Below are 27,752 nucleotides of genomic sequence, written 5' to 3'. Positions count from 1 at the left end.
TGCTTGCTTGCTCGCTGCACGCAGTGGTGCTCGACGTCGAGTCCAAGTGTCATCGACATCACTCGCTCCAGACCACACACCACTCTCAAGCATGTCGGGCATCCTCACGACCGGACTCAGGACAGGTACGCCAGGCAGCCCCTGCACCGACGTAGTAGCGCAGAACTGACCATCGCGACAGGATCGATCGCGCGGGCGTCGTCCTCGGCCCTCCGCCCTCTGCTCGGTACGTCGACGTCAATGCCCATGCCAACCACGATCGCACGCCGCGCGACGCCGCACCGTGTTGTTATCGCGATAGGCTACGGGTCAAGGAATACAAAGACTAACACCGCCCAGCTCGCCCCCTCTCCACCTCGCGCCCCGTGGCCGACCACACCACGACCGAGCCCATCCCCATCACCACGATCGCCAACCGCGGCAGCAACCAGCAGTCGCTCGAGACTCCCCGGAATGGTGCTGGTGAGTAGTAGCTGGGTCTGCGCGACGACTTGAGAAGCGAGTCGAGTCGAGGTGGAGGCGCGGCTGCGTACTGCTGCAGAAACAACTGTGACGCTACCGCACCCATCGCTATCGCGCAGACACAACACACCGAACCCAACACCACGACTTGCTAACACTTCACAGAGTACGTCCTCTCCACCCTCGACCGTGTTGTCAACTGGGCCCGCCAGGGCTCGATGTGGCCCATGACCTTCGGTCTCGCATGCTGCGCCGTCGAGATGATGCACATGGCCGCCGCCCGTTACGACCAGGATCGTCTCGGTGTCGTGTTCCGTGCCTCGCCCCGTCAGTCGGACATTATGATCGTCGCCGGCACCCTCACCAACAAGATGGCGCCCGCTCTCCGCAAGGTCTACGATCAGATGCCCGAGCCCCGATGGGTCATCTCGATGGGCTCGTGCGCCAACGGTGGTGGCTACTACCACTACTCGTACTCGGTCGTCCGTGGCTGCGACCGTATTGTCCCTGTCGACATTTACGTCCCCGGCTGGTGAGTGCGGCGAGCGGCGCAGGGCCAAGAGACCGGCCTTGCACCTCGATATCCTCACGTAACCCCATACTCACACACACACAGTCCACCAACCGCCGAGGCCCTCCTGTACGGCATGCTCCAGCTCCAGCGCAAGATGCGCCGTGGACGCGCCGGTGTTCGCTGGTACCGCAAGTAGACGAAACGAGGACGACGCCTCGAACATGCATTAGTGGTTATGGAAGGACAAGTGGGGTGGCTCCGCCAGCCGCTGGGGTGCATCTGGAGGGCCGTGAAGTCTTGACAAGTGAACCGCCACAATCGTGGCCCTGCGGTTGCCCTAGCCAAGCGTCTAAGGCAAACTGCGAGGTGCCAGCTGGACAATGCAGCTGGACAGTGCGATGATGAAACTGCTACGGCCTGACTGGCCGGACACAGCTACGAGGCAGGTGTTGCAACCCCCTCTCAGCGCCAGATGGGGACGGGCAGCCAGTGCCCAACCGTTCCGCTCCTCGAAGGGAAGAGTCAGATGAGTTGATCGAGATGCCTGACGTGCGCTTGTCCAGGCAGACTGGCATGATTGAGGCTTGTCTGAGGCCTGTCTGCCTCGAGAAGCTTTGTTGTTCTGTAGCAACGTGGAGATCCGAGACGTTGACGCTGTGAGAAGAGCTGCACCTAAGAACGTGTGGAGGGGAGACTCGGTGGGACCAGCAAACCTCAGTAGCCCTGGGCCGTTGGTGCATACCAACACAACCACCTGGCCCAGCACGAGCGGTAGAGCTCGTCGAGTACTTCCATTCAGTGCATGCATGCGTGCCTCCAGGCCGACGAGTGACGACAAGGTTTGCACCTGTCGCCCAGCGACCACGAGCCGCCGGCAACGCCTTGGCGTCCCCGGCCCGATCCTAACCGAGTGGGGGTGAGCTGGGATCCCGACAACGGTGGGACCCAACACCCGATCCGAGACGTCAACGAGCTCGCTCTCTCACACCACACACAATGTCTGTCCCGTCCCAAGTCGACCACATCGAGCTGGTAGGCTCGCCGCCAAGCGCGAGCGTCACCGTCGCGGAGGGCGTGACGCGCTGGGTCGCGCATGTGTCCTTTGAGCGGGGCGACGGGCTGCAGCACGCGCGGATCAACGCGAGCCTGCCGAGCACGCTCAAGAGCGTCGTGTTCGTGCTCCACCCGCACGCGCTGCCGGATAACCACGACCCGGACGCGTTCTTCGAGCCCTCGGTCGCGACCATCGGGCTGATGCACGCGCTCGTGCGTGCGTCATGGCCGGTGATCAACGCGCCGCCTGCCGCTGGCGGCCGCGCGACGATTGTTGGGCTGGAAGCCCTGGGCGACTTCTTCAACGAGGACGACCACCGCGCCGGCGTCGTCGCGTTCGGCGTGAGCGCCGAGGCCGAGGCCGAGGGGAACGACGGCAAGGTCGTGCTCGTCAAGGACGAGGAGGGCGACGATGTGCCCGCTGCCATTTTGGTCGTGCGCGCTCCCACGCTCGCGGCGTGGAAGAGCGGCCTGTCGGGCCCTGATGCCGCGCGCGAGGCCGCGTAGAGTGAGTTGGTGACAACAGCGGCGCTGACGGTTGACAGTACGCAGGCAGCAAGCAGTTGTTGTAGATATGGTTACCTCCGGCGGCGCCAAGACCCGCCGGAGGAGGATCTCGCCGACAGCACCAACCACCACGCAGCCGTCGCCCGTGCCGCACCTGGAGATATCCTGCTTGCGTGATGGCGATGGCACAGTGGTACACTACATACATGGCGAGATGTAACTGATACTTAGGCTATGGGCTGATGGGGCCCTGTCGGAGCACTCCTGGCCCGTCGCTAAAGACGCAGCGAGTATAGCGACAAGCGAGGCAGGCAGTCGGCGGCGGAGTGTGCCGGCGTGCAGCGCGGAGTGCTGCGCTGTCTGTCCTCGGCGCTCACCGCTCACCCCAGGAAACTCTTGGCCCAGCTCGGTCACACAGGAGGCAGGCGGCGTGCCGCGCACGGCCCCCGCGACGGACGGTCTGGTTGGTATTGTCTGCGTGCCACAGCCGGCTGACTCTCCCCGCCGGCGATGGGGTGCTGTGGCGTAGGCAGGCAGGCAGGCTGGGTGGGCGGCGGCGACCTGTCCGGCCTGTCCGGCGGTGATGAGATGGGCGGGGGCAGAAGGCAGCCGGCCAGCATGTCAGCAGGTACAGCTGGCCATGGCAGCGCCAGAGCAGTTGGCAAGCACGCGCAGGCTGGCTGGCAGGCCACAAGACTGACTGGTGGGAGGGAACCACGGGCCGCCTCGGCTCCCAGCCTCCTCCTCGGTCCTTTAACGCCTCCACGGCCACCTCGGCCACGCCCGCACGTACGCTGCGCATCCTTGTGCATCCTTGCGCATCCTTGCGCCGATATGCAACGAGCCTTGGCACTCGTGTGCAACAAACGTCAGATAGCAGCCTCGACGAGACAGACAGCGTGCCGGTCGGCCAAGTCCGACTAGCGCGCCGCCGGCCGGCAGCACCGATTTCGCCATCTCGCATCAGATGTTGCCATCCGCGCTCGCTCTGCCGTTTATCATCGCTCAGCGGCGGCGTCTTGGTTTGGTTTGCTCCTTGCATGCGTCGGCGAGCTGCGGCGGCGGTAAGGGGCTACGGGGCATACATATACTCTATGTATTGGCTGGGTTGGATGCCTGCTTGCTTACTAACACCACTGCAATGACCATCACACAGACCGAGTACTTCTCCTTCGACCGGCCCATCCGCAAGGTGGCCCTCGTCGGCGTCGGCGCGGCCGGCGCCACGGCCGTGCGCCACCTCCGCGACGCGGGGCTCGAGGTGCACGCGTACGAGCGGCAGGGCAAGGCCGGCGGCGTGTGGAACTGGCAGCCCGACGTCGCGCCGCCGCTGTCGGTGCCGACGCCTGCGCCGTCCGTCGGCGCGTTCACGCCCCTCTCGCCGCCGTCGACGCCGGGCTCCGAGGCCGAGGCGAAGGCTTCGACGCATGCCATCTCGGACGCAGACCGGCTCAAGTTCAACCCGCCCAACCCGGTCTACTGGAACCTGACGAACAATGTGCCGACGACGGCCATGGTGGTGCGTTTGGGTTGTGGCGATCGATAGCAGCCGCAGCGTGCGCTCGCTGACGCAACCACCAGTACAAGGACTACCCCTACCCCGAGGGAACGCTCCCCAACGTCAAGCACTCTGTGCTCTCAGAGTACATCAACGGCTACGTCAAGCACTTTGACCTCGCCAAGCACATCTCGTTCTGGACCCGCGTCGAGGACATTCGGCGGATACCCGAGTCGGAGGGCTCGGCGCACCGGTGGCGCGTGACGCTGCACAAGGAGGAGCCAGTGGCGGAGGGCCAGGTTGCCGAGTCGTGGTGGACCGAGGTGGGTAAACACCAACACCGAGCTGGTAACACAGCGCTTACACCCCCCGCAGGACGTCGACGGCCTCATCATCGGAACAGGGCACTACAACGCGCCGTTCATCCCCAACATTGAAGGCGCCAAGGAGTGGGCCGAGACGTGGCCCGAGCAGGTGCTCCACTCAAACGGGTACCGCTACCCCGAGCCGTACGCCGGCAAGAATGTGCTCATCGTCGGCGCGGGCACGTCGGGCATCGACATTGCGCGCGACCTGACCGCCGCGGCCAAGATCTACCTCGTCACAAAACCCATCACGAGCGGGCCAGAGGACGCCAAGAAGATGCGCCAGTTCCAGCGCTCGTTCCTGCCCGACAACACCGAGGGCGTGCCCGAGATCAAGCGGTTCCTGCCGCCCAACAAGGACGAGGGCGTCGAGTCGGGCCGCGTCGAGCTCGTTGACGGGCGCGTGATTGAGGGTGTGTCGCTGGTGCTGCTGTCCACGGGGTAAGTTGCGTCGTATCTCGCCTAGTCCCCACCACTAACGCGCCCCAGCTACCAATACTCGATCCCCTTCCTCCCCCAGTTCCACCACGACCCCGCCCTCGGCCCCATCACCGACGAGCAGAAGTCGCAACTCCTCATCACGGACGGCCGCGGCGTGCTCAACCTGCACCGGGACGTCTTCTTCAACGCCGACCCAACAATCACCTTCATCGGCCTGTCGGTCAACACGGCCGCGTTCAACTTCTTCGAGTACCAGGGCATTGCGGTCTCGCGCGTGTTCAGCGGCAAGGCGCGCCTGCCGGCGCTGGACGAGCGGCTGCGCGTGTACGAGCGCCTGATTGCCGAGAAGGGCGAGGGCAAGTACAGCCACTTCATGGGCAAGGTCGGCGAGATCAAGTATGTGCGCGAGACGGTCTCGTGGCTCAACGCCGACGCCGACGTGCTCGGCGCGCCCCATGTACAGGGGCACACGCAGGAGTGGCTCGCGAACAGCGACAAGATCTACGAGACGTTTGCGCTCAAGTACAACATCCCGATCGAGCAGCTGCGCGCAGAGCGCGGCCTGCCCGAGAAGGGCTTTGCGCAGGAGGCGCTCGAGTTTGAGCAGCAGGCAAAAGACGTGCCCGGCGTCGCGGGCGTCACGGCCGCGCTGCAGCAGACGGCCATCGTGGCCTAGGTGTACATACTTAGATAGGGTTTTATGGATCTTGTGCTCTTGGGATAGCTCAACCATACCACACCTTGGCCTCGACGACAGCGATAGCCGCGCCCCTCGGCGCCGTGAGCTGGCCCGCAGCCGCGTCGGCGCTCGCACGGGACGCGTACACCGTGTCGCCGATGCGCTTGTCGCCGCTGCGCCGTCGCTCGACGAGCGCAAACACGCTCCATGGCGCTGGGGAAGGGTTTGCGCCGCCTATAAAGCACCAGTCAGCCAACGCACCGCGCCGCACCACCACTCGCTCACCGATCCGCGGCGCGCCGACCTCCTCGAGGAGCACGCCCTCCACGCCGCCCTTCGCGCCGCCAAAGTATATGTCCCCCAGGCCCGCATTCGGCATCGGCGTCATCTGGCCGCGCGCGGCAATCTGCACAATGTGCGACGTGGCCGCTTGCCGTGCCGCGAGGAAGGTCGGGAACTCGCCCAGCAGCTCCTCGCGCGTCGGGGGTTCCGTCAGGCGGTGGTTGCGCCACACGCGGTCTGGTGTCAGCTTAGGTGACGGGAACAGGCTTACGGAAGACGCGGAAGCGCTTGGCCTCCCCTCTGGTGTCGAGGTCGTCCCCCTGTCCTGGCGGAGACACTACGGCCGTCGTCCTGGCCATTGGGGGCTTCCTTGCTGCCTTCTTGGCGGCGGCAGCCACCGCCACAGTCTTGGTCTTCCGAGGGGGCATGTTACGGGGTCGAGTTGAGAATACCGCGTCTCGAGGTCCAAAGGAAGTCCACTTATGTACATGTGTCCAAAGATATCATATCCATTCGCACAGACCACACCAGTTGACTGGACTCGACATGGGTGGGTCACTGCACTTCCCCTCGGTGGCGCAACGCACGACCCCACGCCGGCCGTCACGCGTAGAAGACCTTCATTTCGACGATGTCGACCTTGGATCCCTGGGGCGCGCGGTGGGCCTCGGACGCGGCAGTGGCAGCCGCATGCGTGTTGTACACCACCCCACCGACGCGCTTTCTGACGCGCCGCGCCGCTCGACGACGACAAATACCGACTCGGGCGCGACTGTGCCGTCTGGTCCACCTGAGATGTTAGCGCTCCCCCTTAGCTGGTGTACGCACCGAGCCGCCTCGTGCCCTCTTCCTGGACGAAGATCCACATCTCCTCGCCCTCGAGAAACGTAGCGTATGTCTCGTACCCGCCACAGATGGTGCCCTTCTCCCTCTCGTCGACATGCACGCCCCACTGGCTCGAGATCCACGTGCTCGCGACCTCGCGCGCTTCGGCGTACGTCGCGTACGCGCGGACAAACTCGTCCTCGGGCTCCTTGACCGAGTTGTGGTGGTCGTGCTCACGGCCTGGAATCAGCCACGTCGCGGAGAGACAGGACTCACGGATCACATGGTACGGCCGCTTGACTCCATCGTCCTTTGGAGGTGAGGCCTTCTTCTTTGGGGCCGGTATGCCAAAAGGATCCCAAGCCTCATAAGCGACGTGATCTGACGACCAGGCGTCGGCATCGTTCGGCTTCTCGTCAAAGTGCCCGATGTCGATCATGTCCTGAGCGTCATAATGCCCCTGGAGGAGCCGAAAGATGCCAGAAGAGTTCTTCTGTAACCCAAAGAAGCCGCTGTCGTCCTCGTCTTGTCCTGGACTCTTGCGCGGCAGCCCGTCGTCCACCTCGGTGAACACCCACATCTCCTCACCCTCAGCACCGACAGCGTACACCTCTCATCCATCGCTCAGCCTCCCCTGGCCCTCGGGGTACTCGACGTACGAGTCGAGCCACTCCATATCCCAATGCTTGAAGAGGTGCGTGTGGACGACCTTCTTGGCAGCCGCCAGGGTCGGGTACACGCCTACGACCTCGTCCGTGGGGTACTTGGCCCCGTTGGGTCGGTCGTGCTCGCGGACTGGGGCTGTCAGAAGATTGCTGCTGAGGCTTCTCACAAATGACACGGTAGCCCTGTTCCGCCGCAGCCATTGCGGGCGCTGCGTTCTTGGGTGCTGGTGCTGCCTTGGTTGCCGGAGCTGTCTTCTTTGGCGCGGCTGCCTTCTTTGGCGCAGCTGCTTTCTTCGTCGCGGGCGCCTTCGCTGCCTTCTTCGCCGCCTCTGAAGCCGCGAAGGTCTTGGCCTTGCGAGGGGGCATGATGGACGTGTAGAGTGAGATGTAGGAAGGTTGAAGGATCGCTGGGGCAATCAATCTACTGCCCGGATATCTCCCCCGCCCCCGCCGACCGGTTGACTGGACTTTGGACCACCTCCACTTTGGCGCTTGCCGAAATGGGCCAAGCCAGCCAAAAATCAAACGCGTCGTCGAGCCAAACAACAAGGACACATGCATCGCGTCCTCTACAGGTCCTCCAACGCGTCGCTGCCCTCGTCGTCCTCGGCGTTGTCGTCCTCATCCGCGGGCTCGCTCTCGGACGACGAGTCGTCGAGCGGCCCCTCCGCCTCGACAAAGACCCACATCTCCTCGCCCTCGGGACAGAGCGCATAGATCTCGTAGTCGCCGCTCACGTCGCCCTCCTCCGACTCGGTGTACTCGTCAAAGTAGTCGCGGCCGTACTGGTCCACGAGGTACTTGGCCACTTTGGCCCGGGCCTTGTTGTAGCTCGCGTACCTGCCTACCACCTCGTCCTCGTGCGACTCGGCGCGGAGGCGGTGTCGAAGAACCGGTCTGGGGGCGTCAGCTTTGTAAGGGCTGGGTGCGGACTCACAGATCACGCGGTACGTCTGCTGCGGCTCCGCCTGCTTCGTCGCAGGCTGCTTGGCTGCCTTCTTGGCCGCCTCTGCGACGGCGATCTCCTTGGCTTTGCGGTCCGGCATAGTGGTGGAGAGTATGTATGTTGTCAACAAGCTCGGCGCGCTTGTCGGATGAGCAGCCGTAGCCTGAAACGGCAGCGGCAGCTGCGGCCGCCCCCCATCTCGCTGCCACCAGTAAGCTGGACGTCCATACATCACACCGCGTAGCTAGCTGTACACAACCGTGAGCTCGACGACCGCGATCGCCGTGCCGGGGGTCCGCGGCACGTCGTCCGCCGCGGCGTCGGCCGCCTCGCGGCTCGTGTACACGGTATCATCGACCCGTTTCTCGCCCCGGCCGCGGCGCGCGACGACGGCGTACACCGTCTCCGGCGCATGTCGCGGCGGGGGTGGCACCGGCACCTGCACCGGCGCTGGTGCTGGCGCCGACGACGCCGCAGCCACGCGCGCACTCGAGCTCGGCACGTCCTCCTCCACGCACACCCAATAGTCGTCCCCCTCCGGATCGACGACATGCACCTCGAACCCCCCGCTCAGCTCGCCCTCCTCCATCTCGGCGTACTCCTGCCAGTCGCCGTCCGAGAGCTCATGGTACCATTCCGGCAGGAACGCGCGCACCTTGGCCTTGGCGTCGGCGTAGACGACGTACCGGCCCACCGCGTGCTCTTCTGTCGACTCGTCGTGCTGCCGCCGGACGCGGTCTGGGCGTGTCAGCTGTGCCATGCCGCCGGCAAGGCTCACACAGCACGGGATACGTCCGCTGCGCGCTGCGTCTTGGGGCCGCCTTCGTGCCCTGCTTATCCGCCTTCTTGGCCGAAGAGGCTACGACGACGACGGCGGCAGCAGCGGCCGCAGCGCCTGCCCTGGGCTTCCTTCGTGGTGGCATGTGGTGTGGGCGAGTGCAAGACGCGTCGCGGCGTTCCTTACAATAACAAGCCCTCCACCGCGGCCAAAAGTGCATACCGCTACGAGCTAGCCGTACACGACCTCGAGCTCGACAACGTCCACCGCCGAGCCGCGCACACCCGGCACGAGCTGCACGGCCGCCTCGGCTGCTTCACGCGAATCATATACCCTGTCATCGACGCGTTTCTCCCCCGTCCCGCGGCGCTGGACGACGGCGTACACCTTCTCCGGGCGGACCTCCCTCCGCGTCCGCGGCCCCTCGAGCGCGCCGACGAGCGGCGCGTCCTCCTCCATGAACACCCAGTACTCGTTGCTCTCGCTGTCGATGGCGTGGACCTCGAACCCGCCGCTCACGTCGCCCTTGTCCGACTCGTCGAGCTCCTCCCGGCCGGCGTCGTCGCCAAACTCGTCGGACAGATAGGAGCGGACTTTTGCCCTCGCGTCGGCGGGGCTCGCGTACCGCCCAACCGTGTAGTCGTTGTGCTCGTCCTCGTATGCGTCCCGGAAGCGGTCTTGGATCAGCGCCGCGCGTTCTCCCACTTACAGATCACGCGGTATGTGGGCGCGGGGGGCTGCTTCGTGCGCGACTGTGCCGCCTTGCTGGCTTTCTTGGCGGCGGTCGCAGCAGCTGCAGCACCTCGAGCCGACGATGCCGCAGTCTTCTTGCGTGGGGGCATGGTGTCGGACGTGATGTGGCACAGTCTGCTCCAGAGGACAGCCACTCGCCCGTCTTCTGGTTGCTGGTGGTGTGGTGGGTCAGGGAGGGAGTATCGTATTGGATGTAGCGCGCCAAAGCGCCTCCGCCCTGGCAGCCTGAAGCCAGGTTCACTACGTCGTTACGGATAACCTTGCGGCTCCGATGCGCATCGCCGGACCAGAGGTCGCTGCCCTCCAGAGGCCGGCCTCCGCAACCCAACAAGGTATCTCTATTCATCTCAATACTGTACTGCCAACCTACAAAGCGCAAACATGCCTACTACAATCGAAAGCCAAAGTTGAGGACCGCGTTAGGGCGGGGTGGTGTGCCACTAACCAAACAACTTGGACCAGATGACAATAATGATTAGGAGGACGAGGACCGCGATAATGGCACCAGTGACAAACTTCTGCTGGTACATCCTGGACTGGTTAGCGCGGTACTGGTGTAGCGATGTGGCCGCTAGAGGGCCGTGGCTGGCGTGCGGTCGTCGCACTGGCGGGTCGCGAGACCAGCAGCGGACGCAGGCAGAGCTTGCTCCTTGCCATCATGTCGGCCACCACCTAGCACGCGCTCAACGATGCCCCAACCGCAGAGCAGTACTCACTTGTAAATCATCTTCTTGAGCGTGCCGCTCGCCCGGTCAATGTTCGAGTCGGCGTGCGTGAGCATCTCGCGGGTGTGCTCGATGTGCTCGCGCTGTCCGCGCAGGTTGCGGAGAATGTCGGTACCGACGTCCTCCGTTTCCAGCGCGATGCGGTGCGCATTGTCCAGGCGGCGTGAGCTCTCGTCGAGCTGCTCGGTGCCGGCAAGCAAGCGGGTGCGGGCATTGAAAGCCGAGGCGTCAGGCTCGTCCCGGTATGGGTCGTCCGAGGGGAAGCCTGGGCCGGAGAGGAGCTCGGCACGCTGCGTCTCGGCGCGGACGTCACGCTGGCGAGTCAGTTGTGCTTAACCAGGGGTGCAAGTCGACACGTACGACCTGCTTCTTGATCCTGTCGACCGACGATTTTGACCCGGTGAGCTTGTCCTGGAAGGTCTTGCGGATCGAAAGCGGCATGGAAGGGATCTCGACCTCCATCTGGGCGATCTGGGCGGCGCGTAAGCACTGTGCCTGGGCTTGAGGAGGTAGCGGCGAGACGTCGAAGACTCGGCGGCGCCTCGCACACACGCGGGTGCTTGGTACTCACAATCTCCTCGGCCTCGTCGAGCTCGTCGCCGACCTTCTTCAGAAGCGCTTTGCGGGGCTCTGCGCGTAGTGTCAGTCACGGTCCAAGTAACAAGCACGTGGGCAGTGCCGCAGCCCTGCTCGTAGACTCACCGCCCTTGAGCTGCTTCACGTCGCCCTCGAGCTTGCCCTTGAGGCTTGAGAGGAGCTGGTTGAGGTCCTCGTCATAGTTCTCGAAGAGAGCGCTGGTCTAGGTCAGTGCCTGCGGGTCTCTGTCTCTGTCTAAGAGGTAGCCGATACCCACGTTGGTGAGTTGTCCATGTTGAGTGAATGTGTTGTTGTTGTGGATGTGGACAAGACAAGACAAGATGATGTCTCTCTGGAATGACGCGCGTCGCAGCCAACAACCGCAGCACTGCTCCTCACTCACTTTGGTGGCAATGGATGGGGTGGTCCGAGCGGCCACGTGGTGGGGTGTAGGGGAGGATGAGATAGAAGATGAAAAGTGGGAGGGCCGGTTAGTGGCTTGTGCCCTGTCGATCGTCGCCTGCCAGAGTGAGGCCACCGAGCCAGGCGGCAGTGTGCGCTGGCTGGCCGGCTGGCTGGCTGGCTGCAGCTGGCTGGAACAACAACACACCTTCCAACGCTGGAACGACACCAACAACCACCACCCTCCCCGACTCAATCAACCCATTCAATCACAACCTTCGAATCGTCACAAATCACAAACCTAACAAGATAACACCATCACACGCGGCATAGCCACCCTCACAGCAGTAGCATCACCTTTGCCACAGCGCTCAAGCCCCCATCGACGCTGCTGCAGCTGTGCGACACAAACATCCCAGCAACATCGGGCATCCTTCCCTCGTGGTTCGTCTGACCAAGCACTCCGAGATCGTGTGGCTAACCCACAAGCAGCCTTCCTCATAGTTCTGGGTGCCGGAGACCCCGCGGCCTTTGCCACCGCCGTCACCGCCGATAGACGACATCTACACGGCTAAAGGCCCAGCTACACCCATCGCACTCTCCTCCTCTTCCCCCACAACAACAAGATGAACTTCTTCAACAGGAGCAGGACTCGCACGCCAGTCGAGAGCGTGCGCGCGCTCCGCGAAAACATTGGCCGCCTCGGCACCGCCATGTCCGCCGAACAGAAGAAGAGGGTACGTGCTACAGAAGGCTTGAGGCGAGCAGTGCAGCGCCGAGTGCTTCTACGGCGCTGCGTCGTGCGGGTCGTCACGGCTGCGGTGGTGGCCGCCGCACGGGCAGGCGTTACAGAGAAGTCACTTCGTCACCTTCCCTGTCTCATGTCTAGAGCTCGTGAGACGTACAGCGTTCGCTGACACACTGCAGGTTACAGAGGAGAACTCGAGGTTGATAGCCACTGTCAAGGCATGCCTCTGCGGCGAGGGTGATGTCGACTCGACGCCCGAGACGGTCACGGCTGTTGCCAACGAGGTGTATAACCAGGACTTGTTAAGTCAGCTGGTCACCAACCTTCCGAGACTCGAGTTTGAGGTCAGTATAGCTACCGCCACGGGCTGATCGAAGCTGACTGGCTCAGGCGAGGAAAGATGTCGGACACATCTACAACACTCTCCTCCGCAGGCAGATCGGAACACGTCTGCCTACGGTCGAGCTTATTGTCAACAAGCCCGATATCATCTTCAACACGCTCAAGGGGTGCGTCGGCGACGAGCGCGGAGCTCTGCTGACCACACCTCAGATACGCAGATGCAGACATTGCTCTGAACACTGGTATGATCCTCAAGGAAATGCTGCGGTATGAGCCTCTGGCTAAGATCCTCCTCCACTCTGAACAGTGAGTATGCTGCTTCTGAGTGTAGCTAACGCGTCAGGTTCTACACCTTCCCCAAGTACATTGAAGACACGACATTTGGCATCTCTTGCGACGCGTTTGCGAACATGAAGGTTTGTGACTTGCGCCTTGATGACACGGCCGCTAACGACGAGTAGGAGACCTTGACAAAACACAAGACAATGGTCGCAACATACCTGGAGCGCAATTATGACCGGGTGAGTAATGTTAGTGAACCCAGGCGATGCTAACCCCGCCAGTTCTTCAACATGTACAACACGCTCATCATGTCCAACAACTACGTGACGAAGCGTCAATCGCTCAAGCTGCTTGGCGAGATCCTGCTGGACCGGGCAAACTATTCGATCATGACAAAGTACATTGCGTCAGAAGCCAACCTCAAGCTCATGATGAACTTCTTGCGCGACAGGAGCCGCAACATTCAGTTTGAGGCGTTCCACGTGTTCAAGGTGAGCTCATGGCGAGGTTAGTAGTAAGGTTGCTGACACGTCCAGGTCTTTGTTGCCAACCCAAACAAGCCACCAGAGATTGCACGTATCCTACGCCGAAACAAGGACCGCTTGCTCGTGTTCCTCAAGGACTTCCACAACGACAAGGATGGTGAGTAGCGTCGCCGTTTCGGAGCTGGCCGACGAGGGTGGTGTCCGCCGGCCTTGGCGATCCGGCAACGGCGCACCTGAACCAACCGCAATCGCTGACAGGCTGTAGATGATCAGTTCAACGACGAAAAGCAATTCCTCATTACGCAAAGTAAGTGACGCGCCGTTGCGTGATACCGGATGTGCCTGACGCCTCTAGTCGAGCGCCTCTAGGTCGAGTTCCGTTCCCCCCCCCACATCTCCAAGCCATTGATGGCGCGTTGAACGCCCCTTGCGCCAGGCTGGAGCAGCATACACGATACAGCCCAGTCTTGCATTTCAACATGGTACTCTGCAGGAGTGCCACTCTCACGTTTCCACCCACGCACAGGCCGCTCCCATGGCTGCCACCATCACGCTCCCTCCCATGACACTATCTCTCTCACCGCGCATTGCACTCTTGCGAGTTGCGAGGTTGACCTCCCCTCTTCTTTGCATCGTACAACTTGCCTCCTCGTCCCCCACGTCCCTAGTCCATAAATAGCTGTCTCGGCAGTCGGCAAGTCTGTCTCCTGACCACCCTGGCGGTTGACATGTTACCTGGATGTTGGCTGCGTGGTGCATCTCCATTTCCTGAATGTCAGAGTCTCGACACGTCGCGTTGCGGTGAGTTCGGAGTTGGATTCCTGGGTACCGCGCGAGTTGTTAGTCATTGGCCGACGGTGTTTGGGCTAATGCTTGCTTGCAGGCTGGCCCCATGGGCCCCATTGTCTAGTCTTTGGTCGTTGAGGCTTGCGTAGGTTGCAGTGTGGGTGTGTGGGGTGTGATTCGCAGGGAATGACGCAGCGTGGATACGCGCGCAGCAGCAGCAGCAGGACCCAAAGTGTCGGGAATACCTTTTTGTGACCCAAAAGGCTTTACGGTCGGACCGGTGGATGTAAAATGCCCGCAAAATGGGGAATGCCCAGTAAAATAGACCGCCCAGCCGTCACAAGCCGACTGGGCCCCCACGACGAAAGTCGACGACGATGGCAACAGACCCCACATGCTGCAGCGCAACAGAGGGCAAAGACGCCACACGACCAGACACACAAACCCACGGCGGCACGCAGCCCACCTACCTACCTCGTCGCCTCGTCGCCCCGCCCCGGGCAGATTTACCCCACCCTCGGCCAACTCGTGACGCCGCTGCCTCCCTCTGCCTCCCTGCTCGCCTGCCCCGGCTCCAACAACTAGAGATCCTCCACCCCACCCCACCCCACCACTCACAACAGCCTCGGCCTCGTCCGTGACTGCTGCCGACCCCCAGCTAGACGGCCGCCGGCTACTATTACCCTGTAGCTGCTGCGAGGTTGATTGTCGTCACCAATAGGGCCGCAGTGAGGGGCAAACGACGAGAGCAAACTTGTCGAAATAGTCAACCACCACCCGGCACCTGGCACACATCCACCCACCCGGCCCCGCAACCACGCGCCGCACACACAGACAGACACCAGGGCCTACATCTCTCCACCTCTCACATCCCACCACATCTCACTCTCTCTCTCTCTTTTGTTGTCTCTCTCAGCGCCTGCATCCCACGCAGCGACCACAGCATTGCATTCATAACCACCCACACCACACCACAGCCACCTACCCACTCATTCACCGCCCATCACCCGCACACTCCCTTCCGACTTCCGAACCCGAACTCCCACCCACACCCGACAACACCTACATCAGCCTTGTTGGACCCACGCACTCACCTCGCAGCCTCACCGGCCCCACCACCATCATGTCTGTCGCCTCTGCGCGCCGCGACCCATCACCGGCGCCGCCGTCGATCCTGCTCAACTGCGGCAGGGCGGCCGGCACCTCGCCCAGCCCGACCAGGGTCGGGATCGGCTTCGGAGCCGCGTCGCCCTCCAAGACACCACGGACGGTGAAATCATCCGAGTCGCTCGATGCGCCGTCCGTTTCGTCTGCGCCGACACTCTCCCCGGGCCTCTCGCTCGGCACGTCGCTGTCATCTGAAGCATCGTGGGGCGCTGGCTCGGCACCCGACGACTCGCCAAATTCCACCCTCAACCCACTGCCCAACGGCGGCGGCAGCTCGACGCCCCGCTCAGTCTCGAGCACGATCGGCACGGGCACGTCGTCCCCAAAGATCCGCTTTGGCGAGTGCCCCGAGCGCCCTCCCGAGCTGCGGCGCCGCAACTCGATCACGCTCGGTGTGCTCGCGCGCAAGAACATGCTCCATGCCCAGGGGACGGTTCCGGTCCCCCGTGGCGGCGCCCAGCAGGGCCATATTCGCAGCGTCTACATGACCGACGCCGAGTGGGCCGAGTACCAGAAACAGTTTTCGCAAAAACCTGGGTGAGTAGGAGGTGCGAGGCGTGCGAGACGAGATGGAGGCGGGCGCGACGGCGTGCGCCATGGGGCAAACGTGCTTGGTGGCGCGCGTAACGAGAGACAAGAGCGCGAGAGCGCGCCGGCTTGGCATGTTGTTTGTCCGAAACGAAGCGGTGGGGGTGAGAGCTCAGTCAGCCAGTGGGCAACTGAACGCACCGACCACCTCGGTCAACTTCTCGAGACAAGGCCAGCAGAGGCGTTGCGCTCACTGCCAAGGCCGTCGTCTCGGCCGTCGTATGCCGCGTCTATCCAGCGCACAGCCCCCCTCTTGGTCGACGTCGTTGGTCCCGCTGACACGCACGCCGCACAGACAAGTTCAGGCCGTCGACCTAGGAACAGTCATGTCATCGGGTGCCAAAAAGCTCTGGGGCAGGGTCCGGCGCAGCTCCAACACGTCGACGGCCAGCGTCAACTCGATTCGCTCGGCTGCACCCGTGCTCAGCGGTGCAGCATCTAGGGGACGCTCAGACTCGGCGTCTGGTGGTGCGCCGGCGGGAGTCTCTCCACTTGTCGTGCCAGTGCACTCTGCGATTGTCGAGGAGGACGAACCTCCGACTCCCGGGCCAGCAGGACTGGGGCTCGACACTGGCGAGGCTGCCGGGGAACAGACGCCCCGGCGCGGTCGGTCGCCTTCTCCGCCCCCGCCGACGTTTGACGACGACGACGATGAGGAGGAGGACGACAGCGAGCCAGCCGACGAGGAGACCCAGGTGGTCGACGACGCCGAGGCTACCCATCGCCAGCACCAGGGCCACACGGCGGCCGTGCTCGGCTTCGAACTGTCAGAGTACGACCAGAACCCTGCATGGGACGCCGAAATGCGTGAGCGCCAGGACGTTGCACGGTTGGCCCACGGCCTCGGCCAGGGCCGCGGGTCCCCCGCGGCCAACGGCAAGGCTGCACTGGATGTCTCCGCCGAGGCGGCTAATGGCGTTGCGGCGACTTTGGCGTCGACTGCGGCCGCCGCCGCCACCACCATTCCGCCGGCGGAGGCAACAACAACAACGACGACGTCACCGCCCATTGCGATCCGACGCGACTCCAACTCCAACTCGCATGCGCGGTACGCTGCTGAAGTGCAGCGGCGGCGCGACTCTGCTGCGAGAGAGCGCCGCCTGTCGGCCGGGTCTGCGAGCCCTACGACGGGCACGTCGCCCGTGGCCGAGGTGGCGGCGCACATGCCGCGGTTCTTCTAGTCGTCGAGAGATGGGGTCTGACGAGCATGTTGTGCAAGCTATGTAGGCGGCGGCGACGACGACGGCGGCGGCGGGAGTGGCAAACCAAACGAGGCGCGAAGACACATACCCAGCGCTCGCTTTATAGATGGGGTCATGGTACTTGTAGCGTGTACGCACATACGGATGAACGGGGTCGAGAGGCGCCGGCGGGCGAGTGGGCGGTGGTTGGGCCGGCGCGAGGGACTGGCACTGCGCACGTCGTGATAAGCCGCGGTGGCGTGAGTGAGAGCGGAGAAACACGTATCGACGAGGTGGCCACGGCGTTGTCCTCATCGCGACGTCGCGGCCAATTAACACACTGGACACTCCGTCCCCGTGCGTTTGTCCGACGATACACAGTGCATAGACATTACTTGGCATAGAATACTGAGCCGCCGCGGGCGCCAGCCTCATACTTGCGCGCGTCGCCGGCGGCATCGAACGTGCCGTCGGGGAGGAGGCGGATGGCGACGGGGGTCGCGCGGGATGCTGCGGTGTGAGCGCCATCGCAACTCGCTCGCACTCACTGTCCCACCACTGCACGATATGCCCCCTCTTGGCGAGCGCGGCCGCCGTCGCGTCGTCGAACCCCTCGACCTTGGCGCCGCGCTCGCTCGCGAGCTCGAGCACCGTGGCGTCAGGCAATACCTGGTCGTGGAACCGCGGCGCCGCGAGCGCCGCAAGCGCCGAGTGGCCAAAGTCGACGACGTTGCGGATCACCTGCGCGTTCGCGCCGATGATGGTGCTGCCGCCCGCCGCGCCGCCGACGAGCACGGGCCGGCCACCCGCCTCGAGGACGTACGGCGTCGAGCTCGACAGCGGGCGCTTGCCCCCGCGCGCGTAGTTTGGCTCGGCGGGCGGGTACCCCGTCCAGTTCTGCACGCCTGCCAGACTAAAGTCGTTCAGGCTGTCGTTCAGGTGCACGCCGGTGCCGGGCACGAGGATGCGCGAGCCGAACAGGCTCCCGATCGTTGTCGTCAGCGTCGCGATGTAGCCCTCGCTGTCGACGGCAGAGATGTTGCTCGTGCCGTTATCGTTCTGCGCGGACGCACTGGCGGGGAGGTACACGTCCGGCTTGTCAGTCTTGTCGCCGATCTTGGCGGCGCGCGCGCGCCCAGCCTCGGGCGAGATGAGGCTAGCCTGCACGCTGTCCAGGCCCGGCACGAAGTCCGGGTCCCCGAGGAGCAGGCGCGCGCCGTACGCCCAGCGCGCGGCCTCGATCGCAGCGTGCAGGTCCGCCTCGGCGCCTTCGTTGGGCACGGGGAGCGCGTCGAGCGTGCTCAGCGCCGAGAGCAGGATCGCGCCGGACGCAGGCGCGCCCGGCGTGATGACCTTGTGCCCGCGGAAGCTGCCGACGAGCGGCTTGGACCACTGCACGGTGTAGTCTGGGCGAGTCAGAACGCTCGCGACCACCACCTCCCCACACGTCGCTCGCTGGCGGCCTTGCTCGCCGCTTACGCACCCCTCAAGTCACCGACACTCAGCTTGCCCCCGCGCGCCTGCACGGCGTCGACGATCGCCGCGCCAATCTCGCCCTTGTACAGCGCCGCCGGGCCTTCAGCCGCAATCAGCTCGAGCGTCGCCGCGTAGTCGGGCCGCTTGAGCGTGTCCCCCGGCGCAAGGATGACCCCGTTGGTAGTGTACGTCTTGATGAACTCGGGGTCGTTGTACAGCCAGTCGCGGGCGTCGGTGAGGGCCTGGGGCGGGGCGTGTCAGCGGCGGCTCGTCGCGAAGCGGCGAGCTGGCGACGGCGAAGAGGGCACGGCGATCATAGCAGCCGCAGCATGCCCCGCACGTAGCCAGCCACGACGCCGCCGCCTGGCTGCGCTCGGCGTCGGCGCCGACAACACTCACCTCATGCAAGTCCTTGCCCAGCGCAAACCCCTCCCTTGCAAGCTTGATGCTCGGGGCGAACAGCCGCTGCCAAGCGAGCCGCCCGTACCGCTTATGCAGCTCCCAGAACCCCAGAATCTCGCCGGGGACAGCGACCGTCGGGCCGCCGTGCAGCGTGCCCGTGGATTTGAGCCAGTCCATCGTGATGCCTGCCTGGGCGGGTTAGCCGCGGACGTCCAAGGCCAGACCAGCATGGCCAGGCTGGCCCGCCCTCGCGACCCGCTCGACTCACCGGCGCAGTGTGCCGAAAGTTCAACACCTCATACTCCCCCTTCGGCGTCCGAACAACCACGAACCCCGCCCCACCCACACACGAGTGGTGCGGGCTCGTCGTGTGCACCGCGATGCTGGTGGCGATGGCTGCGTCGATCGCGTTCCCGCCGTCCGCGAGCACGGCCGTGCCGATCGCCGACGCGAGGTGGTTCTCGGACGCCGTCGCGCCTGATACTGGTGCTGGCGACATCGTGGGATGAGTGTAGTCAAGAGCTGGCCGCGCGCAAGTCAGCTGCGGTTGTTATGCTTCCCATCCCCGCCGCTGTCGCCATTTATGCGCGTCGGTCGCCAGTCTGACGTTCGTTGGCGGACTTGGCCGACGACGCGGGGCCTCAAGCGCCAAGGCGGCGGCAGCTCCTCCGCTCGTAGCAATAGCCGTGCGTGGCCTTCGGCTTGGGCGAGCGCGCCACCGTCGCGGCCACCGCGCCGCCGATATGCACACACTCGCGCGCTCAACATACCCGTGCATCGGTGACATCCATCGCGTTGTGATACATACGGATTGCTCCGTGCTGCGCCCGGCGAGCTCCCCCAGGAGTGGGGGGGGGGGGGGGGGCAGCGGCCTCGCGCACAACCCACTATCTGTGCTCCTGCTCGCCTGCTCAGAGCCCCGCACACCTCTCCTCAATCCACGCCCGCTCCCGCCCCACAGTCGTGAGGTTCTCCGCCGGCGCACCCTCACGCACCACCACAACGTCCTCGATGCGAACGCCGCCGACGGGCAGGTACGTCTTGAGCACGTCGTGGTCGACAAACTCCGACTCCCACGCGCCGTGCGTGTCGAGCAGCTGCGGAGGGAAGTAGCAGCCCGGCTCGACCGTGAGCACCATGTTGGCAGTGAGCTTCTGACGGATGCGGAGGTACGTGTACAGCTTGGCTGGCGTGGCCGCCGTCGACGGCGGCAGGTCCTTGTGCTCAGCGCGGAGCAGCTGGAGCGAGTCGTGAACATCCAGGCCGAGCGAGTGGCCCAGGCCGTGGGGGAAGAAGGCAGCCGTGACGCCACTCTGGAGGATCTCGCCAGCGTCGCCCTTGAAGATGCCGAGGGAGAGGAAGCCATCAACAAGTACCTTGTGCGCGTGGAGATGCAGCTCATCCCAATGTGCGCCGACGCGGACCATGCCCTCGGTTTCCTGCCCTCGTCAGTGCTGCAATCGTCACGGCTCACCTTCTGCATGCGGAGCACCAGCTCGTAGATCTCGCCCGCACGGTCGGTAAACTTGCCGCCGTTGCCGACGGGGATCGTGCGCGTCACGTCTGAAGCGTAGCCCTGCCAGTCGCTGCCTGCATCGACGAGCAGCACCTGGGGCTCGAACGCGCCGTTGTGCAACGACGAGGTGGGCAGAACATGCGAGTGCTCAGGCACGTCACCACAGCAACCGCGGGCGATGCGGCGCGGCGTGAACGACGTGTCGCCTGGCAGGCGGGGCTGCGCGGTCGAGGGGAAGAGGCGGTCGTTACAGCTGCGAAGTCGGTCAGTCACGGCGACGGCGCTGGTCCCGGCCCCACTCACACATAGTGCAGCGTACTCGCGTGGCTCCCAGATGCCACGATAGGCAGGTACGCCTGCTCGGCGCCCATACGGCGGCAGGTAGCGACGAAGAGGGCCTCGGCGTCGGCCTCGCTCTCGACCTCCCACGCCGTGATGCCCTCGTGCCCCGTGCGCACCTTGGTCTCCTGTCCGCCCTGCTTGGCGCGCTGGGCAGCAAAACGGCCCAGCTCGCGCATGAGCACCTCGTGCGCGCCGGACGTGATGGCGTTGGCGTGGCGGATACGCTCAATCTCGCCATCGGTCTTGGTGAGGCGCGCGCGGTGGAACGCCTCGCGGAGGAGCTCGGTGCGGTGCGCCTTCGTCGTCTTGAGCGCATCGAGCACAGCAGCCGGAAGGGGCGGGTACTCTGTCGTCAGGGGCAGCGTGTGCAGCGTCGCGTTCGCGCCCGCGAGCGCCGCGAGCGCAGAGCCAATCTCGGCCGTAGACTTGATCGCGCCGGCGTCAAAGCGCGCAGCGGCGTCCTCGAGCGTCGGCGGCGCGACCGACCACATCGTCTCGAGCGGGTCTGCCGGCGGGATGAAGAGCGTGTGCTGCACCTCGTGCGACGAGCCGGGCGTGAACACGACCAGCACGGACGCCGAGTGCACGTCGTGCGCGCCGGTCAGGTAGTTGAAGTTGGCCTCCTGGTCTGCACGGGGCGTGTGTCAGCGAGGTGAGCGGAAGCCTTGAAGCCAGCTCACGGAACGGCAGCTCGCGGTCAGTGTCGTCGCGCGTCGTCGTGGGGTGGCCTTGGAGGAACACGGCGTGCGTCTGTGGGTTAGCAGTGTGCGGGGTGAACGCCGACTCACGCCGGCGCGCTCAGCCTCGGGGAGGAGCGCAACGAGCTCAGCAGCGACCTTGGCCGCATGCTCGCGAGCTGGGAGCTTGCTGCTCGACGCCGTGGACGAGGTCTCGAGTGTCATGGTGGTGTGTAGAGTGGTTGGAAAGCTCGATGTGTGATTGCTGCAATGTATCACGCGGTCACTTTTGGGTGCGACGGACTTGGCCGTGGCGCGCGTGGCGGCTTGGGTGGCAAGATCCGGCGTCTAGTTCGTCGGCCCTGGCTCGTGCCGAGGTTTGCCGCGCTGCACCACAAGAAGTGCATCTAATATCTATGTAGTTTACTATAATGGTTCGCCTCCCGACCTTGCATGCATTAGATCCGGTCCACAAAGATCTCTTCGCGCTTTGGTCGGCGCTCCTTGCGCTCCTTGCGAGGAGGTGGTGGAACAGCCTTGAGAAGCTTCTCAATCCGCGCCTCGTAGTCGAATGGATCTTCTTCCGGCCCGATACCAATGTCCCTGGTAGCTGGAGGTGGTGGCGCAGGCTTGGGCGGCTCGACTGCCGCCGTGTCGGGGATGGTGAGCGACGAGATGCCGACACCGCAGATGACAAGAACGACAATGATTGCTGAGTTGTGAGTTGACATCCAACCGCAGACCCGTCCAACTCACTGATAGCTCGTCTCGTTGCCTCCCACTTGGCGCTCTCAATCTCCGTCTTGAGGTCCCCAACCGAGATGGTCGCGCGGTTGTTGATCTCCTGGAAAGTGTCAGCTCGGCAGTTCACTCGCTCCCCCCAGCTACCCACCTCGATGGCAATGTCAAACGACTTGATCTCGGATCTCGTCTCGGTCTTGCGGTCGTTGACCTCAATCTCGATATCATGCTTGAGAATCTGCATCTCCTCGGCCATCTTGATCTCCACTGCGTCAAGCTCACGGCGGATGGCGCTGAGATCGTCGCGGGCCGCGATACCAGCGTTTCTCGTGCGCACATTGAACTCGGTCCCTAGTTTTGACAGGGCCGCCTTGAAGAGATACACCTCCTGCGCACCGTCAGCACACCACGTTTCTGTTTCCCAACCCACATTATCCAGCTCCTCCTTGCTGAGCATGTTGCCTGTGGCGCGGTCCGCCCGGCGTGTGATGAGCCCGCGCGCCGCCTCCATCAGCGCCTTGGCCGACTCCGAGTCGACATTGGCGCGCTCCAGCGACGAGACGAACGCGTGCGTGTCGAATGGGTGGCGCGTACGGCGGGTCGTAACGCCAGACGGTGTGGGAAGAGACACGGGAGCGACCGCGAGGCCTGTCGATTCCGGGTCCGCGGAGTCGGACATCGACTCGGCGAGCCTAGACGTCGACGCCGTGAGGGGCGAGTCGACGCCCGCGTCCGTCGAGAATCCCTCGGGGGGTATCATGTCCGCGAACGGGTGGCTCGACGAGCTCGCGGAAAGAGGCCACCCCCGCTCGCCGGGCGGGGGTAGCCCGATCGGTGCTCCACCTGGCCGGTCGGCATCTCGCGGCCCCGGCGTGCCGATCGTGATGGCGCGCGACTGGCGCGATCGCGGCCTGCAGCCTGGGCCCTTTGCTATCGCCGCTGGGATCTTGCGGAGGGCTATCAAGCTCTTGTGGTGCAGCATTGCTGGGAGGAGAGTGGAGTGGAGTGACGAGGTGTGCGATGCGCGTCGCTCATGAATGCGACACGTGACACTGATCGACGACGGGTTAGTCACGTGTGGCGGTTACACGTGCAGTGTGCGTGGCACTCACGTGGTTCCTCCCTAGTGCCACACTAGTTGCCGTTGCCGCCTACTGCCGCGCCTCGCCACCGAAAACATTCCTTCCACACAGCCAGTGGTCCATTTTGTCTCGCTCACGCCAGTCGCGGAATCGTGTCTTGCACCCCCACCGAGAAAATGCAGGGTGAACGCTGGAGCGATCTGCTCACGACTACCCCGCCCCGATGTGCTCCTCGGGCCGCCCTTCCGAAGCGCGTCCACTCGTCAACCCTCGAAATTCGAGTGTGGGCAAGGCGCGGCTGTTCTGCTAAACTGCGGATTAGGCCTCTTGGGTGACCAACATCGAGAATTTCAACCGTTCATGCAACAATCTGCGCTTGGAAAATTGCGCGCTGATGGGGGAGGGCGGTCTTGAGGGGAAGACCGTGAGCATCGACAGGTGGGGCAGGCATGGAGCGTTGGCCGCGGGGTGACCGTGCTGGACGATGGGGACTCACCTAGCAAGCACTGACCCGACAACGACGGGCCCGCACCAACTCTCCTTGTCACATCCACACCTTCTACTGCAAAGCACACATCGATGTCATTACGACGGGGCAATACACGAGGTCCATCTCCAGCCTGTCCTCGCAGCCCACCTCCACGTCGTGGTCTCGGATGCAGGTGTGCCCGAGACAGCTAGCCCACCGTGGCAAGGACTAACACCCAACCTTGATTTGAGCCAGGTGCCACAACAGACACAGGTATGATGTGCGGTGTGCTGCCCGACGGAACCTGCTGCCGCTCCCTGCCCGCCGACGGTGACGTCGGAGGCAGCCGACACGATTTCGTCTCTGCCTCCCCATTGGAGCAACCACGGGACAACCACAGCTGCCTGTCGTTCTCCATGCTGCCATCATCTGTGCGCTTCTTGAACTGTCACCCGTTGCCATTGCGCCCACATCCCAGGCACTCCCACGACTAAAATCATAAGCTCCATGTCTTCGCAACAACCGTTTGAGGAGGGCTGCTCGCCTAGGCCGGCTTCCCGCGGTGTGCGCGACGCAACCCTCGACCGTGACGCTGCCGCTGTCACCTGTCGTCGCGTTCTTTACAATCGACAGATGTGCGCAACCAGATGACGAGAGGCAGGATATGAGCAGGTGATGCTGCCACTCACTCGCTCGCTCGGAACAACCGACCGTGCGTGCACCTGCCACAGGAGGAGGGGATTTGCAACGACTCGATTCGATTCCCGCTGCTCCCCACTCCCAGACAAACACCAACGTGCGCTCATTCCTCCTCGTGCTCCCAGCCGACCGGCCTCCGGACGTATGCATGGCTGTCGACGTCGTCGCAGCAAGCTGGCCGCCGCCACCGTTCATGGGAGGGGCGGATACAGACGCGGTGTTGCGCTAACAGCCACCGGTGGCTGGGTCAAGGCACCAAACTGCGCGACTTGGCGAAATTTGGTGTCGTTGACTTGACTTTCAGACTCGAGCCATCCATCACCCACAGCAGCCGACATCGAAGCCGACAGTGCACCGTCTCCCCATCTTGCATCCATCCGTCGAGAATCGGTGCTGGCCTGCTGTGGGTGTGGGCGGCGGCGGCGGTATTGTTGAAGTGGGTGTTTGACAAGGCTGGGCTGGGGACGGCACGGGTTTTTGGAACGCCAGACGACCTGACTGGTCTGCCCATCCGTGCCCTTCGCCTAAGTGAGTGTTCTGTAAATATACAATGGCCCCAGCGCTGACCACCCTCTCCCCCAGACGGCAGATGCAATGCACGGAGCAGCTCTGGGCACGGCGACGGCGTCCTGGCCCGCCGTGCCCCGGTCCGCCCGTCCTAGTCTTCCTGCGCCTGTCCCACCAGATGCAGAGGCGTTTTCTCAGCCTGCAACGCTCAAACTTGGCTCAAAGATACTCACTAAGGACTGCGCGAACAATGCTTACTGCACAGACTGGTGGTGTCCTTGTCCTCGGATGCGGCTGGCTGATCCTGGAGCGCGACTCTGCAGCGTTTTGACACTGCACGAGAGCGACAACGCTTTGGTGGTGCTGCCTGGCTCGACGCGCTAGTTCCACCTGCATCGTATCGCAGTGAACTGCATATTTTGCATACACGCCAGTCTCGACCCTCTCAACATTTATCCCAGGCGGTAAGGTGGCCTGCGGAAGTGTGAGGCGGTCGACGACCCGTGACGTTAGACCCCGCGTCCCTCGCTCCTCCCTTGCAAGCGCGGTGCTGATGCCGCCGCCCGCACGGCCGCCCAAACCTGTCTCAGAAACTAGGTGATTTTATCTCCGACGTATCGGCTGCGTTGCCGGGGCAGCGTGCGGAGATGGCGAAGGGCGCCTGCTCAGCGTACTCAGGAACTCGGGAACGTCGTCTCGGGTGGCCCCGCCGGTTGGCCTTCGTTTGCAAGTCTTCATGCCTCGTGGCTTCTGCACAAGCACCTAGCAGGGATGTTAACAGCCCATGTGTTCACTGAGACATCCACTGACGCGTGATGGAAGTGATAGCACCGGAGGTGCTCAACCATCGTCGGTCTTCGCCCCGCGTGGTCTGCCCTTCGGGTACTTGTCCACCGGGGACTGGAATCGATTCGATGATGGCAGAGGATCAAGATACCTCATGCCTGACTCATGCACGCAGTGGCGATGTGACGCGGGGCTCGGGGAAGCGGGGCGAGCGCAGAAGTTTGGCGCCGCTCGTCGATCGAGTGGGTGATGGAGCGGCCGCGTCGGCTTCCCTCCGGGCACATGTTCAACAGGAGGAAGCAGCAAATAATATGATGGCAGAAGCCCAGGTCACCTCAAATTCGCCTGATATGTGTCGGTGGCGAATGGACGCGGGTTACAGGTTACGCGGAGCGATCGCTGGAGGTTTACCCCATACATTCGTGGAGCACTCCGTCCTGCACGCCTCGTCGTCTGCTTTTCGGGTATCTGATAACCGCGAAGCAGGAACTAATGCGATGATGGTAGAGGGCCAAAGCGTGATACATTTGGCCCGATGCATCGAAGTGGCCAAGTGACACGCCCCGCGGGCAAGCCAGGCGAACCCTCCAGGCCGACGACATTCCACACACCGCCGCTCACACGTCCCTCCCATGTCCGAGCTCTGAGGCGCGAGAGCAGGGAACTTATCGGATACTAGTGGAGAAACGCGAGCTGCGCATGAATGGAACAAATGACCGTGATAGCTAGGCGGAACGTAGGAGGCCAGCATGCCGATGCTCGTCGAATAGACGTCGCGCGTCGCGAGCTCAGTGTCGCGTCGCGCGCGCGCTCGCCGTGCCACTCTATCCAGTCCACCCCGATATGCACACACTCCCATCACTAGCCCATACCGAAGTTAGGTATCATCCATGGAATGTATCGTCGTCATTCTCCCTAGTTGGATTCACCTAGTGCCGTTGGGTCCCCAACGAGGCTGTCTCGCTGGGTTCAGTGCCACTCGCCGTCATTCACCCCGCGACACCCGGCAACGGAGCAGCCACCGGATCTCTTCGCCACTGCCACTTCTTCTTGACATCCGATCCACCCCTTACAATCCTCAAGCTGGCCCACATGTCTTCCAAGCAGTCTGTCACGCCGCGGGCAAGTCGATCACAGCTTCAGAGACGCGGAACGCCACGAAAATGGTCCCGCGAGAGGGAGCGTGGCCGGGAACGAGCCACTCGCCCAGAGAGCTGCGTACAACGACTGGGACAACCCGCCATCCCTCATGTCCTACACCCCCCGTATTAATCTTCGCCTGTCAGTCATCTCCTCTGCGCTCGCCCCGGCATAACCGATGGCAGTGGTGGGAGGTTTAAACCTCCTCTGAACGGGACCGCCGGGGCCGTCCCTCGCACGACGGCCGACAGCGCAAACGCTTCTGGCAAGCTCACGACACAGTGCCTCGTGTCCGACCCCCCCCCCCCCCGGGGCATTATTCGTCGCCCAACTGCTGCCTTGTCTGCGCTCATTCCTCACTTCTGTGGCGGACACGATGGCAGTGGTAGGAGGCTTATCCTCCTCAAATTGATCGGGCCAGCTGGAGCCGTCCCTCCAACAACGACAGCCAGGGCAAAAAACTTCTCCCAGCTCACAACACAGTGCCTCGTGCCCGACACCCCCCGCATTAATCGTGGCGCAAATGCCGTCTTGTAGTATGCGCCCATCCCTCACTTCTGTGGTAGACACGAGGGCAGTGACTGCAAGCTTGACCCAGCTCCATTCTGGCGAGGCGAGCTGGAGCTCAGCTGCACCCCCACAGCAGCGCGTAACCACAACTGCGAATCAGCCACGGCTCACGTCCGACACTGCACGCATTAATCTTGGTCCGGTAGTCTCCGGTAGTCTGCGCTCACAAATGCTCACTGCTTACTTCTGCGACGGAAACTACACCAATGGATGGAGGCTTGGCCTGCTCTGGTCCGGGTTTCGACCCCTCCCCTCCCCGCTTGATTGACCTCAGCCAACGACCTCGCTTCTCCCC

General features: G+C 63.5%; 14 protein-coding genes across 14 annotated transcripts; 5 read left to right on the top strand and 9 right to left on the bottom strand.

Annotated features, from left to right (window-relative positions):
- Positions 1–53: 53 nt before the first annotated feature.
- On the top strand, positions 54–1,223 carry Ndufs7 (NADH dehydrogenase [ubiquinone] iron-sulfur protein 7, mitochondrial). Its single transcript, XM_062771480.1, has 5 exons — positions 54–125; positions 182–226; positions 340–462; positions 628–994; positions 1,079–1,223. Exons 1-5 carry the CDS (start codon positions 92–94, stop codon positions 1,170–1,172), a joined length of 663 nt encoding a protein of 220 aa, XP_062627464.1. The 5' UTR covers positions 54–91; the 3' UTR covers positions 1,173–1,223.
- A 728-nt stretch (positions 1,224–1,951) lies between these two features.
- LOC62_03G004954 (uncharacterized protein) lies at positions 1,952–2,768 on the top strand. Its single transcript, XM_062771479.1, has 2 exons — positions 1,952–2,536; positions 2,575–2,768. The coding sequence occupies exon 1, from the start codon at positions 1,973–1,975 to the stop codon at positions 2,534–2,536; it is 564 nt and encodes a 187-aa protein (XP_062627463.1). The 5' UTR covers positions 1,952–1,972; the 3' UTR covers positions 2,575–2,768.
- A 909-nt stretch (positions 2,769–3,677) lies between these two features.
- On the top strand, positions 3,678–5,516 carry ustF2_1 (Flavin-containing monooxygenase ustF2; the record flags this gene model as incomplete). Its single annotated transcript, XM_062771478.1, has 4 exons — positions 3,678–4,055; positions 4,118–4,357; positions 4,410–4,840; positions 4,889–5,516. The coding sequence occupies 4 exons, from the start codon at positions 3,678–3,680 to the stop codon at positions 5,514–5,516; spliced, it is 1,677 nt and encodes a 558-aa protein (XP_062627462.1).
- A 49-nt stretch (positions 5,517–5,565) lies between these two features.
- LOC62_03G004952 (uncharacterized protein) lies at positions 5,566–6,229 on the bottom strand (the record flags this gene model as incomplete). The annotated part of the gene is made up of 3 exons (XM_062771477.1): positions 5,566–5,753; positions 5,805–6,038; positions 6,073–6,229. 3 exons carry the CDS (start codon positions 6,227–6,229, stop codon positions 5,566–5,568), a joined length of 579 nt encoding a protein of 192 aa, XP_062627461.1.
- A 175-nt stretch (positions 6,230–6,404) lies between these two features.
- Positions 6,405–7,206, bottom strand: LOC62_03G004951 (uncharacterized protein; the record flags this gene model as incomplete). Its single annotated transcript, XM_062771476.1, has 4 exons — positions 6,405–6,449; positions 6,515–6,591; positions 6,630–6,866; positions 6,903–7,206. The coding sequence occupies 4 exons, from the start codon at positions 7,204–7,206 to the stop codon at positions 6,405–6,407; spliced, it is 663 nt and encodes a 220-aa protein (XP_062627460.1).
- Positions 7,207–7,239: 33 nt separating this feature from the next.
- Positions 7,240–7,657, bottom strand: LOC62_03G004950 (uncharacterized protein; the record flags this gene model as incomplete). Its single annotated transcript, XM_062771475.1, has 2 exons — positions 7,240–7,421; positions 7,459–7,657. 2 exons carry the CDS (start codon positions 7,655–7,657, stop codon positions 7,240–7,242), a joined length of 381 nt encoding a protein of 126 aa, XP_062627459.1.
- A 203-nt stretch (positions 7,658–7,860) lies between these two features.
- On the bottom strand, positions 7,861–8,337 carry LOC62_03G004949 (uncharacterized protein; the record flags this gene model as incomplete). The annotated part of the gene is made up of 2 exons (XM_062771474.1): positions 7,861–8,201; positions 8,229–8,337. The coding sequence occupies 2 exons, from the start codon at positions 8,335–8,337 to the stop codon at positions 7,861–7,863; spliced, it is 450 nt and encodes a 149-aa protein (XP_062627458.1).
- Positions 8,338–8,481: 144 nt separating this feature from the next.
- On the bottom strand, positions 8,482–9,160 carry LOC62_03G004948 (uncharacterized protein; the record flags this gene model as incomplete). Its single annotated transcript, XM_062771473.1, has 2 exons — positions 8,482–8,975; positions 9,016–9,160. The coding sequence occupies 2 exons, from the start codon at positions 9,158–9,160 to the stop codon at positions 8,482–8,484; spliced, it is 639 nt and encodes a 212-aa protein (XP_062627457.1).
- Positions 9,161–9,246: 86 nt separating this feature from the next.
- Positions 9,247–9,857, bottom strand: LOC62_03G004947 (uncharacterized protein; the record flags this gene model as incomplete). Its single annotated transcript, XM_062771472.1, has 2 exons — positions 9,247–9,692; positions 9,725–9,857. The coding sequence occupies 2 exons, from the start codon at positions 9,855–9,857 to the stop codon at positions 9,247–9,249; spliced, it is 579 nt and encodes a 192-aa protein (XP_062627456.1).
- Positions 9,858–10,093: 236 nt separating this feature from the next.
- Positions 10,094–11,396, bottom strand: VTI13 (Vesicle transport v-SNARE 13). Its single transcript, XM_062771471.1, has 6 exons — positions 11,347–11,396; positions 11,196–11,287; positions 11,065–11,123; positions 10,854–10,964; positions 10,485–10,807; positions 10,094–10,299 (listed from the first exon to the last, which is right to left on the bottom strand). Exons 1-6 carry the CDS (start codon positions 11,361–11,363, stop codon positions 10,209–10,211), a joined length of 693 nt encoding a protein of 230 aa, XP_062627455.1. The 5' UTR covers positions 11,364–11,396; the 3' UTR covers positions 10,094–10,208.
- A 318-nt stretch (positions 11,397–11,714) lies between these two features.
- Positions 11,715–14,515, top strand: Cab39l (calcium-binding protein 39 family protein). The gene is made up of 12 exons (XM_062771470.1): positions 11,715–11,915; positions 11,964–12,208; positions 12,399–12,563; positions 12,610–12,728; positions 12,772–12,867; positions 12,905–12,977; positions 13,023–13,082; positions 13,125–13,334; positions 13,380–13,485; positions 13,594–13,635; positions 13,684–14,153; positions 14,212–14,515. Exons 2-11 carry the CDS (start codon positions 12,098–12,100, stop codon positions 13,695–13,697), a joined length of 996 nt encoding a protein of 331 aa, XP_062627454.1. The 5' UTR covers positions 11,715–11,915; positions 11,964–12,097; the 3' UTR covers positions 13,698–14,153; positions 14,212–14,515.
- Positions 14,516–14,912: 397 nt separating this feature from the next.
- LOC62_03G004944 (uncharacterized protein) lies at positions 14,913–17,234 on the top strand. Its single transcript, XM_062771469.1, has 2 exons — positions 14,913–15,818; positions 16,165–17,234. Exons 1-2 carry the CDS (start codon positions 15,238–15,240, stop codon positions 17,048–17,050), a joined length of 1,467 nt encoding a protein of 488 aa, XP_062627453.1. The 5' UTR covers positions 14,913–15,237; the 3' UTR covers positions 17,051–17,234.
- A 199-nt stretch (positions 17,235–17,433) lies between these two features.
- Positions 17,434–21,705, bottom strand: PEPP (putative Xaa-Pro aminopeptidase PEPP). Its single transcript, XM_062771468.1, has 9 exons — positions 21,575–21,705; positions 21,467–21,536; positions 20,748–21,414; positions 20,403–20,697; positions 19,888–20,367; positions 18,926–19,117; positions 18,534–18,768; positions 17,599–18,456; positions 17,434–17,560 (listed from the first exon to the last, which is right to left on the bottom strand). The coding sequence occupies exons 1-9, from the start codon at positions 21,686–21,688 to the stop codon at positions 17,442–17,444; spliced, it is 3,030 nt and encodes a 1,009-aa protein (XP_062627452.1). The 5' UTR covers positions 21,689–21,705; the 3' UTR covers positions 17,434–17,441.
- Positions 21,706–21,856: 151 nt separating this feature from the next.
- pi071_1 (putative protein) lies at positions 21,857–23,195 on the bottom strand. Its single transcript, XM_062771467.1, has 4 exons — positions 22,635–23,195; positions 22,356–22,592; positions 22,220–22,307; positions 21,857–22,175 (listed from the first exon to the last, which is right to left on the bottom strand). Exons 1-4 carry the CDS (start codon positions 23,184–23,186, stop codon positions 21,922–21,924), a joined length of 1,131 nt encoding a protein of 376 aa, XP_062627451.1. The 5' UTR covers positions 23,187–23,195; the 3' UTR covers positions 21,857–21,921.
- Between the last annotated feature and the right edge of the window lie 4,557 nt (positions 23,196–27,752).

This window comes from Vanrija pseudolonga, chromosome 3 (assembly GCF_020906515.1).
Source record: "Vanrija pseudolonga chromosome 3, complete sequence".
NCBI lineage: Eukaryota > Fungi > Basidiomycota > Tremellomycetes > Trichosporonales > Trichosporonaceae > Vanrija > Vanrija pseudolonga.
Note: the sequence above shows the minus strand (reverse complement) of the source record. Positions and strands in the feature narration are given on the sequence as shown.

Bases quoted from the DNA above. Each gene is read 5' to 3' on its own strand.
- PEPP (XM_062771468.1), bottom strand. From the start codon at position 21,688: ATGACACTCGAGACCTCGTCCACGGCGTCGAGCAGCAAGCTCCCAGCT. The intron at 21,537-21,574 runs GTGAGTCGGCGT...GCTAACCCACAG, and splicing joins CCGAGGCTGAGCGCGCCGGC to ACGCACGCCGTGTTCCTCCA. The intron at 21,415-21,466 runs GTGAGCTGGCTT...CGCCCCGTGCAG, and splicing joins TGACCGCGAGCTGCCGTTCC to ACCAGGAGGCCAACTTCAAC.
- Ndufs7 (XM_062771480.1), top strand. From the start codon at position 92: ATGTCGGGCATCCTCACGACCGGACTCAGGACAG. The intron at 126-181 runs GTACGCCAGGCA...CCATCGCGACAG, and splicing joins CACGACCGGACTCAGGACAG to GATCGATCGCGCGGGCGTCG. The intron at 995-1,078 runs GTGAGTGCGGCG...ACACACACACAG, and splicing joins GACATTTACGTCCCCGGCTG to TCCACCAACCGCCGAGGCCC.
- LOC62_03G004944 (XM_062771469.1), top strand. From the start codon at position 15,238: ATGTCTGTCGCCTCTGCGCGCCGCGACCCATCACCGGCGCCGCCGTCG. The intron at 15,819-16,164 runs GTGAGTAGGAGG...CACGCCGCACAG, and splicing joins CAGTTTTCGCAAAAACCTGG to ACAAGTTCAGGCCGTCGACC.
- LOC62_03G004954 (XM_062771479.1), top strand. From the start codon at position 1,973: ATGTCTGTCCCGTCCCAAGTCGACCACATCGAGCTGGTAGGCTCGCCG.
- pi071_1 (XM_062771467.1), bottom strand. From the start codon at position 23,186: ATGCTGCACCACAAGAGCTTGATAGCCCTCCGCAAGATCCCAGCGGCG. The intron at 22,593-22,634 runs GTGGGTTGGGAA...GACGGTGCGCAG, and splicing joins GCAAGGAGGAGCTGGATAAT to GAGGTGTATCTCTTCAAGGC. The intron at 22,308-22,355 runs GTGGGTAGCTGG...GACACTTTCCAG, and splicing joins CGTTTGACATTGCCATCGAG to GAGATCAACAACCGCGCGAC.
- Cab39l (XM_062771470.1), top strand. From the start codon at position 12,098: ATGAACTTCTTCAACAGGAGCAGGACTCGCACGCCAGTCGAGAGCGTG. The intron at 12,564-12,609 runs GTCAGTATAGCT...TGACTGGCTCAG, and splicing joins TTCCGAGACTCGAGTTTGAG to GCGAGGAAAGATGTCGGACA. The intron at 12,868-12,904 runs GTGAGTATGCTG...CTAACGCGTCAG, and splicing joins ATCCTCCTCCACTCTGAACA to GTTCTACACCTTCCCCAAGT.
- VTI13 (XM_062771471.1), bottom strand. The intron at 11,124-11,195 runs GTGAGTCTACGA...CACTACGCGCAG, and splicing joins CGTGAAGCAGCTCAAGGGCG to AGCCCCGCAAAGCGCTTCTG. The intron at 10,808-10,853 runs GTACGTGTCGAC...CTGACTCGCCAG, and splicing joins ACAGGATCAAGAAGCAGGTC to CGTGACGTCCGCGCCGAGAC.